General features: G+C 39.0%; 1 protein-coding gene across 1 annotated transcript in view; it reads right to left on the bottom strand.

Moving 5' to 3' along the window:
* Nucleotides 1-20,811, bottom strand: part of LOC120526394 (doublecortin domain-containing protein 1-like) — a 532,299-nt gene that overhangs the window by 26,974 nt on the left and 484,514 nt on the right. The window contains exons 27-32 of the mRNA XM_039749547.1: nt 15,340-15,454; nt 9,528-9,698; nt 9,231-9,422; nt 6,652-6,855; nt 4,819-5,059; nt 1,420-1,575 (exon numbers count right to left, since the gene is read on the bottom strand). Coding sequence (XP_039605481.1) covers nt 1,420-1,575; nt 4,819-5,059; nt 6,652-6,855; nt 9,231-9,422; nt 9,528-9,698; nt 15,340-15,454 — 1,079 coding nt within the window. The remainder of the gene's footprint in view (nt 1-1,419; nt 1,576-4,818; nt 5,060-6,651; nt 6,856-9,230; nt 9,423-9,527; nt 9,699-15,339; nt 15,455-20,811) is intronic.

A 20,811-nucleotide genomic window follows, 5' to 3' on the forward strand; every position in this document is an offset into this window, starting at 1 on the left:
GAAATGTATTGTGGTCAGGTGAGTCAGTATTCCAGATCTTTTTTGGAAGAAAAGGACACTGTGTGTTCCAGACCAAAGATAAAAAGGTCCATCCAGACTGTTATCAATAACAAGTCCAAAAGCCAGGGTCTGTCATGGTATGGGGTTGTGCCAGTGCCCTTGGCAAAGGTAATTTGTACTTCTGTAATGCCAGCATTAATGCAGAAAAGAAAATTGAGATTTTAGAGCAACATATGTTACCTTCAAGATGACATCTTTTCCAGAGACATCCATGCATTTCTTAGTAAGACAATACAACACCATATTCTGCACTTATTACACGGGCATGAATGTGAAAGAAGAAGATACCGGTAATGGTCTGGCCTGCCTGCTGTCCTGACCTGTCCCCAATAGAGAATGTGTGGAGAATTTTCAAATGAAAATTGCAATGATGACCCTGCACAGTCGCACACTTTAAGACGTGTTTAGGAAGAATAGAACACCAGAAATAACAACTGAAACACTTCATCGCTTGGTATTCTCAGCGTCAAAATATCTTTTAAGTGTTGTGAGAAGGAATGGTGACATTACAAAGTGGTGAACACTATACCGTCTTTTTAGAATGTGTTGTAGGCCTGCAATGCAGGAATTGATGTATATTAACAAAGAAAATGAAGTTAACCAAACAAAACATGAAATATATTGGGCTCATACTGTCTGCAATGAAATGAAAGTCAAAGAAAATTTAAGAATCACTGTTTTTTTATTTGCATTTTTCCATACCACCCCAACTTTGTTGTAGTTATATTTAAGTTTATTTTTTAAATTATTTAACAGAATTTGAGAACAGCAAAGTAGTTATATAGAATGGCATTGACATAGCACTGTTTTGTAAACTAAACTGTCTCCTTAAAAGTAAAGTGCCATGTATTTTGAAAATTAAATATGGAAGCCATGAACCATAATGTCAAAAAAGGACTTTCATCTTGTTACATAATTTCTGTAAAAACACATAATTAATGTAATGTGCATTTTTACATTTTTGAGTTGTGCAGATAAACATATCGATCATACCACAGCTCCTGTTGATTTGTGTAGGATGTTCATTCTGTAAAGCTAATAGCATTCCGATGTAAAAGCAGAATGCCCGTGTAACCTTGGGTTTCTAATAATCATTACTAATGATATGTTTCCTTTACAGTTAAGAAGAGACTGAAAAACACATCAAATTGTGTATGATTTCACACTTTGATTATTTAGATATTAGGCAAGTTAGTTCAATTTAAAATGAACACATACAGTTGTGTCACTTTGAAAAACTAATGTTCTGAAATAAATGCATTTCTGGTGGGTTCCAATAAAGAATTAAATAAATTTACTTCCAGTAAGCATCGCTCATCCAAAGTTGCTGATACTATAATTATACTGCATTATGTTTACCTTGCAAAGGAAGAAAAGGCTCTCCACATGAGACCCACACATCAACTGGGTTCCTTAAAATAAGGGTGAGCAGGGTTTCATCCAGGCTATCCAGAGTTTCTGATGTTATATGAACGTGCTTGGATTTGAATGCAGGTTTTAGGCTTTTGCTTTTTTCTGGGAAGTAAAGAAGAATAAATGTTATTAGGTTATCACTCATATAAGTAAAATCTTAATAATTAGACCCTACAAAATCTCTATATATACAAAATCCAACGTGTGTATGTCTGTCCACTTTTCATGAGAGAACTACTTAACGGATTTTTTTCTATAATTTGCTTGAACATTCCGACTGATTTTGCAACCTCTTTCATCGCGCTAAGTATCAAAGTTCAATTTATTTGCGCAGCAGACCGAGGGGAGGGGTGTCAGGCCCTCCTCATTCGTGTGGCATCCTTGGGGCATGTACGTTACATCTGCTTAGCTAGTGAACGAGAGAACTACTAAACAGATTTAGATCTGGCTTTTATCTAGAATTTGTTTGAACATTCCGGTTGTTTTTGCGACTTCTTTCATCAATCTCAGAATCATAGTTCGCTTGCAGGAGTGATATATTTGTGCTAATCCGAGAGAGGCTGCGGACCGAGGGAACGGGGAAGCGTGACGTCAGGAGTAGGGAGCCAGGCAGGGCCCTCCTCACTGTCATGTTTCATTTCTATGCGGGTGAAGCCGTGGGGGACGGCTAGTAAAAAATTAAAAAATAAAAATAAACATTCCAAAAATGTGTATCTGTATAAAACATTCTCATATTATGTTCAAGACAAAAAAGGGAAAAAAAGAACCTTCCATGTGGCCTGAACTGTAATTTCAAATAAGATTACACTGCATGTTTAAGATATTCCTCTTGTAAATCACTTTTATGAAATGACTGGTAGGTCAAGGCTGCCATTTGTGGTGGCTACGCAGTATTTCAAAAGATAATCCATCCCCAGTAATACAGAGATGAAGCACTTCATTGAAATTCACTGCATTGTTTTTACTATATTAAAAAAGATACATAAAATCTTGGCTTGCCTTTTTAAATATTTAAATTTCTTAGTTTAGCATCCCAGAAATGTACAATTTGCATCTTTCATTTTCTTGTACACAATCATTTTGAAAAAAATGTTATGAAAATAGCAAATGGTTTTTAATGTTAATTTTTCATTTGAAAAACAATGTATTACTAGAAAAATAAAAAAATGCATTTACAAAGAGAAGACACAAGTGTAAATATATTGGGAAACAGCCAGCATTTCACAGAAAGCTAGTTTAATTGGTATCTCAGTAGAATGCAAAAATCCAGCAGTGATGTGTTTTTTTGCAAGTACAAGAATTTGTATCTACCTTGTGAACTGACCCAGTTTGAGAGAGTATGGGTGTGTACCTGATTGTACCCATTTTTAATTTTTTTTTAATAAACTTGGTGCACTTAAGTTTGGTGGGGACAAGCAGCTCTGGGGTATTGGTGGGGAAACTGACGAGCCTGCATTCACGTGCTGATGTGCGTGGTTTGGCCGATTTCCTCACTAGCACTTGCACCCCTGTCCTTTTAAAAGGTGACTGAGCAGGATAGAGAGGAGGATCAAAAAAGAAACCTAAAGGCACAGCCTGGAAGGAACAGAGAGAGAATGACTGAGTGACCTCCGAGGGATCCCATAGATCCTGGGTCTCACGTCAAGCAGATGCTGTATGAGGCAGTTGGAACAAGAGCTGGAGAAATTGATCACAGCTGCCGGCATCTCCACTAGCTGAGAAGACCTGATGGGTTGAGAAGGGGAAACAAGGGAGAATGATGCTCTGGACTGAGAAGAAAGGAAATCTGACATCTGCATCTGGAGTACACCAGCTGCAGCCAATCCTGGCCATCACAGTCCTGTGCCCAGTGTTGTTAGAATAGGCTTTATCTTCACATAAAGCCAAAGTGTTTCTACCAGCAAGAATTAGTTTTTTATTACATAATTGTTTACAGCAAAAACCTGGAGCCACTCACCCATATAAACAGTAGGACAAGTCACGTTATCACCTGTTGTCTTAATATGTTTCATCTATACTTTAACAGTTTATATGCAGAAGGTTCAAAACAGAATTTAGAAAATTAATATAAATTTGTCCATATAGGAAAACATAATTAGGAAACATACAGTATTGTGGGAATAGATTATCACACACATTATGTGTATCTAACCCATCTGGAAGGTATAGTACAGCAGTATTCTCATTTATGCTCCTTAGGCGTTGTTTGCTGGCACTACCTCCTTTCTCTATTTTTTCTTAATATCTGTGATTTTTCCACCATCATCCCAAAATCTATCCTTTCTCAAACGTTTCTTGTATTTGATGGTTTTAGTAACTCTGTTACTACTGATTTAAAAAAAAGTTTTTGTTCCTTGGAATGATGCCATATGTTTGTTGTCCAGGTGGACACCCAATGGGCCTGGTTGTCCTATATCACTGGCTAACATCTTTTGATGAATCAATATTCCTATCAGCTTGGAGAATCAATAAAGCATAACTGCCATTGACTGGTAGGAAAGAGCATTGAGCCAAATAACTTTTCAATTTCCATCAAAGTCCATACAGCCCAGAGTACAATTAGTGAAACGTTTGACTGCAAAATGGAATGAAGAAATACTTACTTAAGTTTACTTAATTTATTCCAGTGTTTCTTTTTTCCTCTTTCTCCTCTTTTTAAGTGGCTTAATCACGGGTGGATTATAAACCATGACTTGAAAGTTCAGTTCTCAGGACTGACTCATTGACCTGCTTAACTCACTGTTTCTCAAAATATGTAAAGGACTGTCAGCTAGACAGAAGAATGTAAACGGTCAAGCTCCTCTTCCAGTGTGAAATATTAGTATGATGTTTTATGTTTCCTGGGTCAGTGGATGTCTTACTGACAGCCAATTGGGTTGTCATGTAAGTCAATGCTTCACAGCCGTTTTGGTGTCATGACCAACATTCTCCCATGTAAATGTCTTGACCTCCCACTGGGGCAGCGATCAGCAGAGCAAGGGGATTCAAGTGCAATCACCGGAACTGTGACCCACAGCAACCCACTGTTACGTGACACAACACAACCAACGACAGCAGCCCATGGCCCACTTTGGTTAAGAAATATAGCCATAAGTTATTACCTTAATTTTTTATATTAAATGTTACATCAGTCAATTATTCAAAACACTCTTATACAATTGTCAGTAGCCTTGTGACATGTGGATATAAACTGTCCCTGATACAAGTGGTATGAGTGCTAATGATCATAAATGGAGGATGGAGAAAAGTGATTGTGCAAGATGTCTGAGGTCTTTAATATTTCTACCCAGTGGTGAACAGTGAAATATTAATTAAATTACTAAAATAATAATCAAGACTGATTACCAGTCAGCTTGGTTTCAGGTATATCTTGTGCTAGTTTACCGCTTGCAGTATCATCTTCTTGTTGAATAGCTAGCTCAGAATCTTGGTTTTCCTCTTGCTCTTCTGTGTTGCTTGCTAGAAAGCATTCATTCACAGCCCATGCCATTAATTCTGATATCCTAAAGGCTGGAGTCCCATCAGCTGTGTACAATCTACAGGCTGCACTTGATAGCTCAAGTCTAGTCGTGCACATGGAAAGTAGCTAAATAAAAAGGTAAAAGAAACATTCAGTTTTCCAAGTACAGAAATGTATTGTCATTGAGATCAGCTAACAAATCACACACTTAATTTGTGTTTCAGTTATAAATCAATGAAATGGAAGCTTCAAAAAGCCCACAGAGGATATACAGTATAAGAGAAGGACTATAGAGGATGTTAGCACAAAGAACTTTGAACAAGAAAATGGTTAAGTCCTCAGACACTGGCTCAAAAATGATAATAAGTCTATAAATGCGATAATGAATTGAGTGCATGTATATTAAAAAGTATAAAATAAAGTGCAATATTTGCAGTGATAGTAGCACAATAGCACAGTGATTAGTACTGTTGCCTCACAGTCTCAGAATCCTGGCACTGTCTACATGGGCTTTTCCTCTGGATCAACACCGTTTCCTGGCCATGTTTTGCTAATTTTATATCAAATTATTGTTTGGCTGCTAATTAATAAAAAAGAAACAATTAAGGGATCCGAGTCTTCAAGAGCAAGTCAAATAAAATTAATTCAAAAGGAGTTAATTAGCAGCAAAACAGGTCACTAATTAAGAAAAGGGGTACAATGAAAACTTGCAGCTACTGGGGCCCTCCAGGACTGGAGTTGCAGACTCCTGATCTCCAGAAAAACTTGGATGGCATCTACAATAGCTAGAAAACTCAAGTCCCCTTTTATTACTGGTTTTATATCTCTCTCTCCTAAACAATTTTTTCGGTTGAGTGATAATTCCATTTGTCAGTAATGAACTCATGGTCAACATATATGGGCAAGCCAGGCCTCATAAGATTAGCAGGGGTGTTTTTTTTTTTGATGGGCTCCTAATTTTACTATCTTTAATAAAATATAAATAAATACAAATACTTTATAAAAGAAAACACTGGAAATCATAAACACCTCAATCACACCCTCATTCATTTTTACAATTTTTTTCAGCCTTTGCAGCACATACACTTAGGGTTGTAGCTAACCAGCAGCAAAAGAGAAAGCTCTTCTTGCCCAGACAAGCAGTGAGAACCCATTATCACCCAAATCCAATTTTAATCAGGTATAGCCAGTCACTTTGACAATGAAATATTATAACAAAGGTTGACACAGCGTAGTGTGATTTTTATCCTAGATTGCCAACAATCACCCCCCCTTTCACTGAGAAGGTTTACACTGAAATCAATGTTTGGTGATTTTCTCCAGGATCTCAAATAGCCACATGTCCTTTGGGAGTGAAATGTTGAAGAATATTCAAACTCACTCACCATTTATGGAAGTGGCACCTAATTACACAGCTGCTAAATGCTACAGTCAACACTCAGGGGTCTCATAAACAAGTCCTATAATTGTAGAAGGAAGCTATAACTGGGAACACAATCTTTAGGTGTATCGTTTACATGAAAGCTATATGCCTGTTTTTACACTTAAGAATGAAATCCAAGTCCCCTTAGCAATTTGGAACAATTTCTTTTATTGTTTCAGAGATTATTAATTTTTAATTTGCAACCTGCTTGATTCAAACATTGCAGAATAAGATGGCTTTAAATCTTTTTTTGAAATTTAATTTGTTCAGGCTTTTTGCACCTTTTCACACTCACCATTGGCATCGTAGTTGCAATGATCAATTGGCCATCCTTATAGCCTGCTCCATTTCTGTAGGCCATTATTTTCACAGATTGTTGAGTTCTTGCTGCAGAAATTTCTTGAGAGATAGTTTGCATGGATGTCTCCTTTCTCAATGAATTCAATATTTCCTCATAATATCGGAGAGTGTTTTCGGCTTCAGAAGCAAAAAGATCGGTCTGGAGTGCACAGAAAATAAATTTTTGAAAGATGTAACACATTTGTAAAATATCCATTAATTAGGTCAAAGTTGCAGGGAGCTGTCATTACTGGTTGCATGACATGTTTGTAGATCATGACTGAGGAAATGTTAGGCATTAATCCATTTTCTGAAACTTCTTATTCCAATTTCTGGGTCATAACAATCTTGATCCTACTGCAATAGGATCAAGTTCAAATTAGAAACCAGCCGTGGACAGCACACTAGCCCAACACTCATGCATGTACTCATCTTATGCTGTTTTAGAGTTCCTGATTAGCCTAACATGAAAACCAAAGCGCCAGAGAAAATCAGACCGACAAACATAGACAGCATGTAAACACCATACAAGCTGTTACTAGTCTGGGATTGAAACCCATCACCTTCTAGGTGTGAGGGAGCAGCAGCAGCTCAAATTGGATACATTTTATGTGATGTTCGTCTTTTTATATGATATTCCGACATTTTATGTGATGTTTCTTTTACTGATCATTTTTCTCTAATGATGGATTTGAATATTACTGTTGATGTTGCTACTGCAAGCTGTGCTACCTGCTATTCTTGCTTTTTAAATTCTTCTATTAATTCTGATTTTAAAACCATGTTTTCCAGTTCTGATCTACAAGGCAAGTGTGATAGTATTGATGATTCTGTCTTAGCTTTAATTTCATCATGTTAAACTGTATAGACTCTATTGCTCCCCTTAAAATATGCTGTAAAAAGGGAAAACCTGCTCCATGGCTTAAGGACACCACACGGCAGCTGTATGTGCAGTGTCCGCAGGATTGCTGAACGGTGATGGAAGAAGGACAGGCTGACTGTATCTAAACAGATTTTTAGGCTTTTTCTGTTATATTTTCAGGAAGCAGTTATGAAATGTACACCTGGTAACATCTCAGATTTGGTATCCTCTCATTCTAAGAAACTCAGGGTTTTATTTAATGAAATTAATGTGGCTATTTACCCCCATTCAGAGATGGGATTAAATAGTACTTTTCATTCATGTGAACAGTTTATTTTGATCTTTGTTAGCAAAAAAAAGATACCATCCGCTCTGATATTGTTCCAACGGGTTATGCACTTCCTGTTGTTAATCATGGTATTGTTTTGGAAGCCTTTGATGCTATGTCACTTTCATAGCTAAATAGTACTATTGACACACTTAGACCTGATTTTTGTCCCCTTGATGTTGTTCCACCACACCTCTTACTGGAAGCTTTTGATATCTTGCATCCAGCATTGTTGGCTATTATAAATGGATCTATTAGTGTGGTGGTCTCATTTTATAAACATGCGGTGGTGTGACCCTGTCTTAAAAAGGCAGAATTTGATCCTGGTGTGTTAGCTAATTTTCCCCCAATTTCCCAAATGACATTTTTGGCTAAAATATTATAAAAAATAATTTATAATCAATTAGTTGATCATCTTAACTACAATAATTTATTTGAGATCTACCAACCTGGCTTTAAGCATTATCATAGTGTTGAGACAGCCTATCTGATAGTATTTACTGACATCTCTCTTATTACTGACTCAGGTGGGACAGCAGTCCTTGTCCTCTCAGACCCTTCTGCAGCCTTTCACACTATTGACCATGAGGTCTTGCTGTTGCGGTTTGAGCTTCTTGTGGGGCTTAAAGGGGCTGCTGTAAATTGGTTTAGGTCATATCTTACTGATAAGTACTTTTTAATAACTTTCAATTCTTTTTTTTTCATTTACTGCTCCTTATAAATGTGGTGTTCTTTAGGGATCCATTCTGGGTCCTATTTTATTTTGTATCTTTATCCTATGGGAGCTGTTTTTACGATGTTTAATGTGTAAACTATGATTTATGTCTCTATGATGTATGCCTGTTTATGCCCAGACCTCAGCTCCCTATAAACCTGCATTGAACACTGGGGGCCAACTGTATTGATATTTATAACATAACAATTTCAAACAAAATTTTACTCTGCTTCAGGGTTGTCTGGGTCTGGAATGTATCTCTGCAATATTAGGCTAAAAGCACGACCTAGCCCTGGACAGGAGGTCCATCATAGGAACCACTTACACAGTGCCAATTTGAACCACGCATTATTCTAACATATGCGTCTTGGAAACGTGGAAGAGAAATATATACACTGTAGAAAATTATGTTACATTAATAATAGATATTTGTCTACAACTTTAAAATAAAAAACAAGTGCCCCTAAAAATAATAATACACATTCAGATGATTCAAACAACAGCAGCTCTTCACATTATAAGTTACTTACATTTCATTACCCATTTTTATAACATTCTTTAATAAAATGACAATAATCTGAAGAGAATGATACATGTGAACATATGATGCAAAGTAAGTGTGACTCCCACCTTCACAACACTCAGACATTTAAAGGGTCCTGAAGGATTAAGGCGACTTTTCTTGCAACCAGTGGCACAGGAGAATGAGATACCAGGAGGCAGTTTTGTCAAAATGATCTTCCCTCTTAAAGCTCTTGCACACGCTAAGCACACAGTTATCTTCGTGTTTGTGTTCGATTGGTTTGTGTAAAAGAAAAAGCCCTTGAAATAAAAGGAGAGGTATTTTTTTGGTACTGTAGTTATATAAAGAAGAGGCAAACAATTCAGAAGTGATATTTCAGTACAATATAAGTTATTAAAAAAAACCTGCTGGTCTAACTCTTCCTTGCCCGAGACAGTGAAAGTACATAAAGATGCCTGGTTGGCAGCTGTGATTTCTTGATCCATCTGTGTGGAATAAAATGCACTCAGAACTTTTATATCTGATATCCAGCCCCATTTTTGATTTGCAACACCATAGCTGAAAGCTTTGTATTTCTGCAAGAGAAATAAAAAAATCATAATATTTACACATTTATTATATGCATTTATATATTAAGATCAAGTTTCAAGCAGGCAAAAGTTTATTATTTTTAAGTGTACAGAGTACAATGAAATTCTTACTTGTATGTCTCCTGAGAATTGTCACAGTTATGCAATGTAAACAAAAAACACAAATAAAACAGCATAATTAGAATGTAATATACTGTATAAATACTAACATATAATCAGAGCCGGTCAATCCTTTTGGTGACATAAACAGCGAGGGATGGTATTTATGAAAGTTTAACCTGAAACAACCCATTCTATGCTATGGTCACTATGGAGCACTGTTTTGGTAACTCAATGGGTGCATGGCTCTAGACACAAACATCCTACTAATATTGTAAGTGCACATTAGACACATAGGGGACCATTTACTGTATGTTACTAAAGAGCCATGCACGCCAGACCTTTAAGCATCCTTCCCCCCCAGTCTGCATTATGAGCAACTACCAGCACCATGGGGGTTGCCTGTCGGAAGCACTTCCAGGTCAGGCAGAAGCTCCCTAAAGTAGGAAACACAGATCCCTGCAGCACCCCCTGGCAGTATCCACAGAACCCAACGTGGCTGCCCCAAGGGCTTACAATTCCCAGCATACCAGTATACATATGGGTACCATATCCCAGGGCTGCTTGCCATCTAGCATGTCGGGCAGTAAATAGCCTAAACAGGCAGCCTCCTCCTGTCACTCTGTAACATTGACCTCCCAACCAGGATGCTAGCAACCTACTGGCAAAGGCAGGTAACAGCCTGTCTTTTTTCTTGGCAATTAAGTAAAGCTGCATCTCAGCCAGGTAAGGAATTATGTACCATCCTGGTCAGAACACTAGCCCATGCCAGCAGCACCATCAACTACCAATCCCTACTGACTCAAATGTCTAAAACAGTTAGCGAAAGTCCATACAGCTTTCCATTCAGCTTATGTCCACCAGACCCTTGTGGCTGTCAGTTCACCGACAAAAGAGTGATAGACATATGCACCCCGACAAAACCGCGACGGACAAATGAGCGTCGACAAACCCGCTAACTGGTTTTCGACAAATGCGCGCCAAAAAAATCGCCACGACAAAATCGCAAGAGAGGCCAAGAGAGTGGTACGCCCTTGCTGCAATTCTTCCTACATATGCAGGGCGTGATCTTAAGGACTATCTGCATGCCATGCTGATGGCATGCCGTGTCTCATAATATTGACTTCTAAAATAAACATTATTATATATGCTTTAAACTAGTAATTCATATTTAATGAAACTTTCACGATTTTGTCGGGGCAATTTTGACGGCGCATTTTAATCGGCGCTATTTTGTCGGCTCGCATATGTCTATTACGCAAATGTTGGGTCACATGGCTGTCTTGGCGTCTCCTGCACTGTCAGTCATTTTCACATGATAGTGGCAGGAATTTGAAGTCACCATGTCTCTGGTGACATCCATCTTTTCCACTAAGTTTTTCAGTATTTGGAGATGCATGTGTTCTCTTCTAGATGCCCAGTTTTCATAATTAGTTCTGTCTTTTCCCAATGCAACCCTTCTTATTCTGCTATAGTGTCCTTTTGAAAATAAAACTTTTGTGTAGTTTCTTAAAAGATAATAAGGCCGCATAATCAGGCCGCTTTTTAAATGATTTTTAAGCACAGAGGAAAAAATAAACATTTGAAAAATCCGTAATTTAATAAACCACCAAGAAAAGTAACATTGCAACAATGCACGCTATGAACCAACATACAATTGTCCGTGACTGAAAACCGGAGGAGCGCCGTCGCGATTTCTCCTTCCAAAGCGAAGGACGGGGTTGAACGGCGCTCGTTCAGTACGCACTGCCCGCTTATGTGCCCGCCCCCAACTCCCTACCTGAGTCGCTTTCATCTGTGTACAGTCCAAAAATCAGTACAAAATCTGGAATAGCCTGCCAATAGGAATTCGCCAGGCTGATACAGTAGAGCACTTTAAAACACTGCTGAAAACACATTACTTTAACATGGCCTTTTTATAACTTCATTTTAATCTTAATTTAACTTAATCCTGATACTCTATATGTTCAATTTCCTCAAAATAACTATTCATGGTGGCTCTAAAATCGCTACTGACCCCTACTCTCTTTTCTGTTTCTTTTTCCGGTTTCTTTGTTGTGGTGGCCTGCGCCACCTCCACCTACTCAAAGCTTCATGATGCACCAACAATGATGGACGGATTAAAAGGCAGAAGTCTACGTGACCATCATCATCATCAAGCCCTTCCGTGAGAACCCTAAATCCAAAGAGGACTGTTTCATTTATGTTAGGTAGAATGCCCAGAGGGGACTGGGCGGTCTCATGGTCTGGAATCCCTACAGCTTTTATTTTTCTCCAGCCGCCTGGAGTTTTTTGTTTTTCTGTCCCCTGGCCATTGAACCTTACTCTTATTCGATGTTAATGTTGATTTATTTTGTTTTATAATTGTGTCTTTCATTTTTCTATTCTTTAATATGTAAAGCACTTTGAGCTACTGTTTGTATGAAAATGTGCTATATAAATAAATGTTGTTGTTGTTGTTGTTAGTCACGTTGACTGTTAATTTTCCAAACACCGCCTCAGCCGGTTTCCACGTTGATTTTTCATTGTTCTTTGCAGTCCCGGCTGCTTTTTTTTTATATATAACCCACCAAGTCATCCGACCATGGAGGGCTTTACAAAGGGCAGGGACGTAATCAGTGCGAGCGTATGACCCGCACGTACTGGGAATTTCTCGTTTGTGGGGAACAATTGGAAGCCACGGTCTCCATCACGAATGGGGTTCAACGGCTTACCCACGCCGGGTAGACACACGTTGATCCATTCGGTGTAGCGCGCGGCAGTACCGGACATACAAGTGCATCACAGACCTGTTAATGCTCAATCTCACGTGGCTGAAAGCCACTTGTCCCTCTAAGAATTTGGACGCCAACCACTGTTGGGTCGTGTAACTATTTAGCAGGCGTTAGTCTCGTTCGTTTTCAGAAATAACCAGCCAAATCGCTCCACCAACTAAGAACAGCCATGCACCAGCACCCACAGAATCAAGATAAAGCTATCAATCTGTCAATCCTGTCCGTGTCCGGGTGTGTTTTCCTGTGTTGAGTCAAATGAAGCAAAAGGCTCCACACCTGGTGGTGCTCTTCCGTCAATTCCTTTAAGTTTCAGCTTTGTAACCATACTCCCCCCTGAACCCAAAGACTTTGGTTACCCGGTTGGCTGCCCGGCCGCCGGATTGCCTGTTGCGGGGCCTGCATTGGTGAAGCAGGTGAGACGGTAATGAAACAGAGGCACAGGGCTTATTGGTTTTTAAAGACTGCTTCCTTCATTGGGTTTCAACCAATGCACGGAACGAACCAACACACAATCGTCCGTGCGGCGATCAGGGTGGAATGGGAGGAGAGGAGAAGGACATCCACTCCGCTCCCTCTGTCATGCTAGTCTGCTGGTTTCTCGTTCAGTATACACTGCCTGCTGATGTGCCCACCTCCAAGTCGTCACTCAAGTCTTTGTACAGTCCAGATGCACCTGTGACTCACGTAGACTTTTCATTGCTCTGTGCGGTTTTGGCTGCCTTTGTATATATAATCCACCAAGACACCCGACCACGGTGGGAGGGGGGTGTGTTCAAAGTGCAGGAGTATCTAAGAAGACGCATGTTTGTCGTGGATGCGGATTGCTGTATGTAGCGTGTAAAACAGTTTGCTATAGTGCACGCGGTCGTGCGTCGCAACCGAAAACTAATTTTTTTAAAGACTGCTTACTTCATTGTGTTTTAACCTCAGTTGTAAAGGAACGTTTTAAGGATCCCATGGGATACCCCTCGCAAACAGTTTTACACGCCGCATATGGCGATTCACCTCCGCGAGAAACATGCCTCTATTAACAGTCAACATGGGTCAGAGCTGCATGTGACCTCTACGACAGACGAATATAAATGACGCCGGTTTTTCTGTGTCGTCGCGTCCGAGTTGGTGGGCGTGGCTCTGTGAGTTGTCGTCGTATCCAATGGTCTTGGAGTTGGTGGGCGTGGCTCCTTCCTGCGTGCACCATAGGTGTCTCACTTGTCGGCGGCTTAGTGAATCCACGCTACTTCCGGCGTGCTTTCCATGGTTGTCTTGCCTTAGTGAATTATATATATAGATAATCAGATCTTTAGATTTAAAATGACCTGTGACTATAATAATTGTGTTACTGTTTGTGTTATTTCTTTTATTGGTATTATGTTTTACAAAATGTGTGACTACTTTTCTGTTACGAATTGTACACTCCTGAACTGCACAATTTGTAAACTGTTTAACTGTTTTTATAAACTTGCTGTAGTCTGAATTTTTTTGTTTCTGTTTGTGACTAGTGATGAGTGAACTCAATGGTATTCGTTTCACAAGGAGTTCAGAGAAATCATGGAAGTGTTTACAAATATCACCAAACTCGGCGAACTGCATTGAAGTCAATGAGGAAGGATAAACTGAAGTAGATTTGACTGGATTATAATGGAGCAATCATCTTTAAAGTGTCCCAGAGGGCTACAGAAACGTCAGCCAACTGAATCGACTATTGTGGCCATTAAGGTAACCTGAGCTGTATGGCAGCGGTACCAATCACTGCAACACCATGCCTCAGTGAGATCAAAGAAGAAAGAATGCAGTCAGAAACATACAATCATAGACTTTGTCAAAAGAAAGTTGGGATGCTGAAATCATAGGTGGGCATCAGAGTCCTTCAGGGTTTGTTTTTTATCTGCACGTGGCTAATTACGCATGTATAAGGCACACACCTCCTTCTCTTACACTGATGTGGAACTCGAAGATTGACCTGCACATTTGGCGACAAGCAAAAATAACTTGTTATTTATATGTTTCATAAAAATAAAATTTTGAGAACCGCCATATTTAATTATCTGTTCTACTACTAATTAGGTCCCACAGAGTATGTAATGCAAATGATCAGCATTATATGCCCGGGGGGCTGTCTCATCCAATGTTCGCTGTTTCAGCTCCAGGGGATGGCACACTGGCCTTGCAAAGCATTATGGGGCACTGGGAAAGAAAGTTCTCCTAAACCAGCCAAATGATCAGATTCACCAAACACAGGTGAACATGAAGCAGCCAATTTGATGTGAATAATGCTGAGAAATTCGCTGATCAACACTATTAGTGACTGCTTATAAGATATTAGTCTTCTTAGCATTTTTCTTGTTGTTGTTTGCTACACAAAGACTATTTATGGAGGATGGTTGAAATTAATCATTTGGAACAAAACTTTCCTTATTTCTTTAAATTCTTAATCCTTTTGCATACTTTAAGTACTTGTTTTGATAAGCCATTTTTCCTGGACTCAAAATGAAGATGCACCTACCCGGATGTTAGCCGGGCCCATCCCATTTTGCAGATTCCAGTCTTGCCCCTGCTGCAATGTTATTGCGTGTGTGAGCAGTGATGATATGGAAGAAAGATATGGATAGTTCAGTCTAATTATAATAATTACAAAATTGTGGCTGAGAATTATACAATATGAGTTGAGGGAATTTGGTCATTCTGGTAATTGACACACCAGCAGTAAAACAATTTAATTAAGGGAAAAATGTTACAAAAAGTCATCGGCATACCTGAAGAACAAGGGGACAACCAGATACTTGTACCACAGTTGCATTATCTCCTGGTTTTATTTTTGGCATAGCAACAGCTAGAACAAGACCTGGATTGCTCATTAGGTGAAATGTCCTGTCAAAAGAGATTAAAAGGAAATCAATTTACAATTCAGAATTACAAGCAAATAACATGCATACAATGAGGGTTTCAAACAAAAAGAAGCATAATAGACTGAGCTCAGGGTGGTCACTATGTGGACAGGGAGGACTCTAGGTATAGGCCCAGGGAGGGCACCAAAATGTCTTCTCGTGTGTGATTGTGAGGGTGCTCCTCGCTCATCATTTTCATATGTGATAGTGAGTATTCCAATCTTATAGGGGACCCTCCGCTTCTAAAATGAATATGCAATCGCAATGGTGCTGATCTTCAAAGAGGACCCCAGGTGCTTATCTATTTCATATGTGTGCGCACCAATCACCAAGGAGTACACCCCCACCACCATTGTGAGGGAGCATCAGTTATGGTACTATGGCCATGTAGCGTGATTCCCCAAGGGTGATCCGGCTCACAGGATCCTCATTGCTGAGGACCTGAGTGGCTGGACCTGGCCAAGGGCATACCCATGTAACACCTGGCTGTGGCAGATAGATGGTCAATTCCAGGAGATGGGACCTCGTTTTTATCTAAGGGGTTGTCAACCAGGATCCCAAGCTGTTTTGTCATGTGGTGGGTGCAGCAACATGCTGTACCAATGCATGCTCCCCAACCTAACCTGACCTGTTTCCTTGATGATTCCTTCATTGAAAAAGAGATTTGATTCAAAACATTTTGCAGATGTCAGCACAAACATTGCTACTCAGATGACAGGGTTAGATAATGGTTTTCTTAAGAAAATATAGGAGAGGCCACCACTAGTGAAGCGGACAGATTGTTTTTTTACGTCTGTAAAGTATGGCTATGAAGAAGATGACATCATGAATGCGGTTGTGAAAACTGTCAATTAGTGCATTCATTTCAGCATGAGCAACAGTTTACTTTGGCAGAGCATTACATTGATGGTGATTTTTGTGCAAAATCAACCTGCTTATCAGATAAATCTGATAAGTTGAACCAGGTGAATTTGTCAACGCAAGAAAGAAATAGACATTTTTTTAGAATCGGACAAAATCAAAGAATTCAAGAAAATATATTTGCTCCCACTTCTAATGCCCAATGTTGCCACCCAGTATTTGACTCAGTTGTGAAAAACATTTAAGATTACCTTCAAGAGGATGCACAGAATGGTAATCTTTGAGTTTTGGACAATTTTTTAGCAATTTGTGCATCAGAAGAGATTGCCCTTTTTTCTCTGTATTGTAAAACGAACTGACAGATCTATCAGCAGACAGCAGCTTGAAGGGTTAACTTGAACTTGTTGCATTTTAGATATTACTTCTTAATGGATATCCACCACTGTCACAATAGGCAACTGATTGTTTACAGCCTTTCATCACCACATATTAATATGATATTCTGCCGTGGATGTCACATAAATTAAAGGCAATAAACTGAGAGCAACTCCGGATGCTTCCCTAGAAATCAGCCTCTCACACCACAACTTGATCAAATCATTTCAGGCATCTTACTGACAGTAAGCATTATACTTGGTTCATATATTGTAACTGCCAATCACATACTAATTATTTTCATGGCAGAATACCTATTTATTTATTTTATTGCTTCCCATTTGTCTTGAAAGATGGACCCTGCAATACTGACAGATTCCCAAGGATGAGAGTGCCATCCCTAAATTGGCATGTCCTGAGTAAATGTATGTTGTTCAGGAATGTGTCCTATGATTGAACAATTGTCTCTTCTGTGTTGGTTCCTGACCTGCACCCAATGCTACAAGCACAAACTCAATTGCTCTCTGGTCCTAAATTGGATTAAATGGATTCAGAATATGTAGATGGATATTGTGGGTTAGCAGGATTAGCAATGCTGAATTGACGCTAGTGTGTTTGTGTGTGTACGTTTCTTCCCTTACTATTCCCTTAACCTAACCTTTCTCAGTTAAGACACACAGTTGTTGTATTATCTCAATCTGTATTCATTTAAGAGACCTAAATAAGCCACCTACTTCCATGGCCATTTTGCTATGGCATTAGTTGTTCCTCAGCTCCCTTTTGTCCTTCTCTTTTTTTGTAAAGGTTTGCTGTCTCGTTTTTGGTTTCTATGGTTTTTGATTGTTAGCTCTGTATTAAGATTACTGGGTTTCAGATATTGAAAGTTCCACCTTATTGGAATTGTTTCTATTCTCTATTCTATTCTCCCACTGTGCCAGTAGTTTTAAAGCCCCTGTTACATTAGATTTTCATCCTGACTATTATTTTAACTGGACTCGTATGTTAAATAAGTAAAGTGTTTCTTACAGTAACCATAAAGGACAAGTGGCAGAAATTTGTTTTAATAAATGCTGCGCACAAAATAAAATGTGATGCACACAATAAAGAAGGGACATTTGCAAAATATGACATGACACGTAAAAACAAGAGGTGTCGTGTGCAGAATAAGGGGGGTGCCAGCAGATTCAAACAACTGCCACGCACAAAATTGAGAGTACGGAAAAGGTAGGTATGAATTCAAAACAAAAGAAGAATGCTGGTTTGTGGAAACAGCTTTCAATTATTCCCAAGTAACTGTGATGACAGCAGACATATAGTTAGGTCTATAAATATTTGGACAGAGACAACTTTTTTCTAAGTTTGGTTTTGTACATTACCACAATGAATTTTAAATGAAACAACTCAGATGCAGTTGAAGTGCAGAATTTCAGCTATAATTCAGTGGGTTGAACAAAAACATTTCTTTAACACAATCCCTTCATTTCAGGGGCTCAAAAGTAATTGGACAATTGACTCAAAGGCTATTTCATGGCCAGGTGTGGGCAAGTCTGTCGTTATGTCCTTATCAATTAAGCCAGTGGTTCTCAACCTGTAGCGGCCCCTAAGGGGGAAGTAACAAAAAGGGGGGCGCGAAGATGTGAAAAAAAGAAAACAAGAATCAAAAATCTGAAAAAAACATCTGTTGAAACCAAAACAAATTATCTTAAACTATATTCTGATACTAGAACCATAAATATAGAGTTTGATAAATGTCGATAAAAGTTAAGTAGGTATAATAAAATATGCATCTACATTTCAAAAGAGTGTTGGGCGGAGGGGGGGGGGGCGCGATTAAAACTGTTATGAAAACTTGGGTCGCAAATAGTTAAAGGTTGAGAAATGCTGAATTAAGCAGGAAGATTTTGCCGTGAACAGACAACATGCGGTCAAAGGAGCTCTCCATGCAGGTGAAAGAAGCCATCCTTAAGCTGCGAAAACAGAAAAAACCCATCTGAGAAATTGCTACAATATTACGAGTGGCAAAATCTACATCTAGTTTGGTACATCCTGAGAAAGAAAGCAAGCACTGGTGAACTCAGCAACGCAAAAAGACCTGGATGTCCACGGAAGACAACAGTGGTGGATGATCGCAGAATCATTTCCATGGTGAAGAGAAACCCATTCACAACAGCCAACCAAGTGAACAACACTCTCCAGGGGGTAGGCGTATCGATATCCAAGTCTACCAAGAGAAGACTGCATGAAAGTAAATACAGAGGGTGCACTGCTAGGTGCAAGCCGCTCATAAGCCTCAAGAATAGAAAGGCTAGATTGGACTTTGCTAAAGAACATCTAAAAAAGCCAGCCCAGTTCTAAAAAAAACATTTTTTGGATAGATGAAACCAAGATCAACCTCTACCAGAATGATGGTAAGAATAAAGTATGGAGAAGGCGTGGAACAGCTCATTATCCAAAGCATACCACATCATCTGTAAAACACGTTGGAGGCAGTGTGATGGCTTGGTGGGCGTGCATGGCTGCCAGTGGCACTGGGACACTAGTGTTTATTGATGATGTGACACAGGACAGAAGCAGCCGAATAAATTCTAAGGTGTTCAGAGATGTACTGTCTGCTCAAATCCAGCTAAATGCAGTCAAATTGATTGGGCAGCGTTTCATGATACAGATGGACAATGACCCAAAACATACAGCTAAAGCAACCCAGAAGTTTATTAAAGCAAAGAAGTGGAAAATTCTTGAATGGCCAAGTCAGTCACCTGATCTTAACCCAATTGAGCATGCATTTCACTTGTTGAAGACTAAACTTCGGACAGAAAGGCCCACAAACAAACAGCAACTGAAAGCCACTGCAGTAAAGGCCTGGCAGAGCATTAAAAAGGAGGAAAGCACCTGGTGATGTCCATGAGTTCAAGACTTCAGGCTGTCATTGCCAGTAAAGGGTTTTCAACCAAGTACTGTATTAGAAATGAACATTTTATTTCCAGTTATTTAATTTGTCAAATTACTTCTGAGAACCTGAAATGAAGGGATTGTGTTAAAAAAATGCTTTAGTTCCTTTACATTTTAATGCAATCTTTTTGTTCAACCCACTGAATTAAAGCTGAAAGTCTGCACTTCAACTGCATCTGAGTTGTTTAATTTAAAATTCATTGTGGTAATGTACAAAACCAAAATTAGAAAAAAGTTGTCTCTGTCCAAATATTTATGACCCTAACTGTATAGCTTTTTGTAATTGAATTATACTGTATATAGCAATCATAGCATACAACAGCAAAGGAAAGCACCTCTTCCAAATTTACTTTCAGCTCCGATGTAGCAATTCTAGATTGATAAAAAAAAAAAATTACAATTACAATTTTCTGTTACCTTGTGTGTGCATGCACAGTGAGATAAATTAACACCAGTGTAGGTAGTGCTTTCACTATTCATTAATCTATTTCTGAGTGTAAGGAGGAGTGAAAACCATGGACTGAATGCTAGGAAGTAGACGGAAACTTGTTCACTTACGCTGGGCTAATTTGGAGTCACTATGTTTTTCAGAGGAATCCAAGAACCCCCGCAAGTAACCCCATATGTCAGCCACATCCCATTCCCTTACCACATTTTAGAGAATAAGTACACCATGTATATTGTGCCTACAGAAGCAAGGATGTGTCTAATCTTAATTCTTTGACATATTTAGTTATTCAGCCATCTCAAACATAAACAGTAATAACCAAGAGAGCATTTGGTAAATGTTAAGATTGGTGTTCCACAAGGGTCAGTGCTAGGGCCTCTGCTATTTTTAATATAGTATATATAAATGATTTGGATAGGAATATAAATAACAAGCTGGTTTAGTTTGCAGATGATACCAAGATGGGTGGATTGGCAGATAATCTGTAATTTGTTAAATCATTACAGAGGGACTTGGACAGCAAACAGGCTTGAGCAGATTTGTGGCAGATGAAGTTTAATGTACGTAAAGTATTACACATAGGAAGTACAAATGTTAAGTTTGAATTCACAATGGGAGGTCTGAAAATTGAGACTACACCTTAGGAGAAGGATTTAGGAGTCACAGTGGACTCCATGCTATCAACTTCCAGACAGTGATCAGAAGCC

This window comes from Polypterus senegalus, chromosome 1 (assembly GCF_016835505.1).
Source record: "Polypterus senegalus isolate Bchr_013 chromosome 1, ASM1683550v1, whole genome shotgun sequence".
Lineage (NCBI taxonomy): Eukaryota > Metazoa > Chordata > Cladistia > Polypteriformes > Polypteridae > Polypterus > Polypterus senegalus.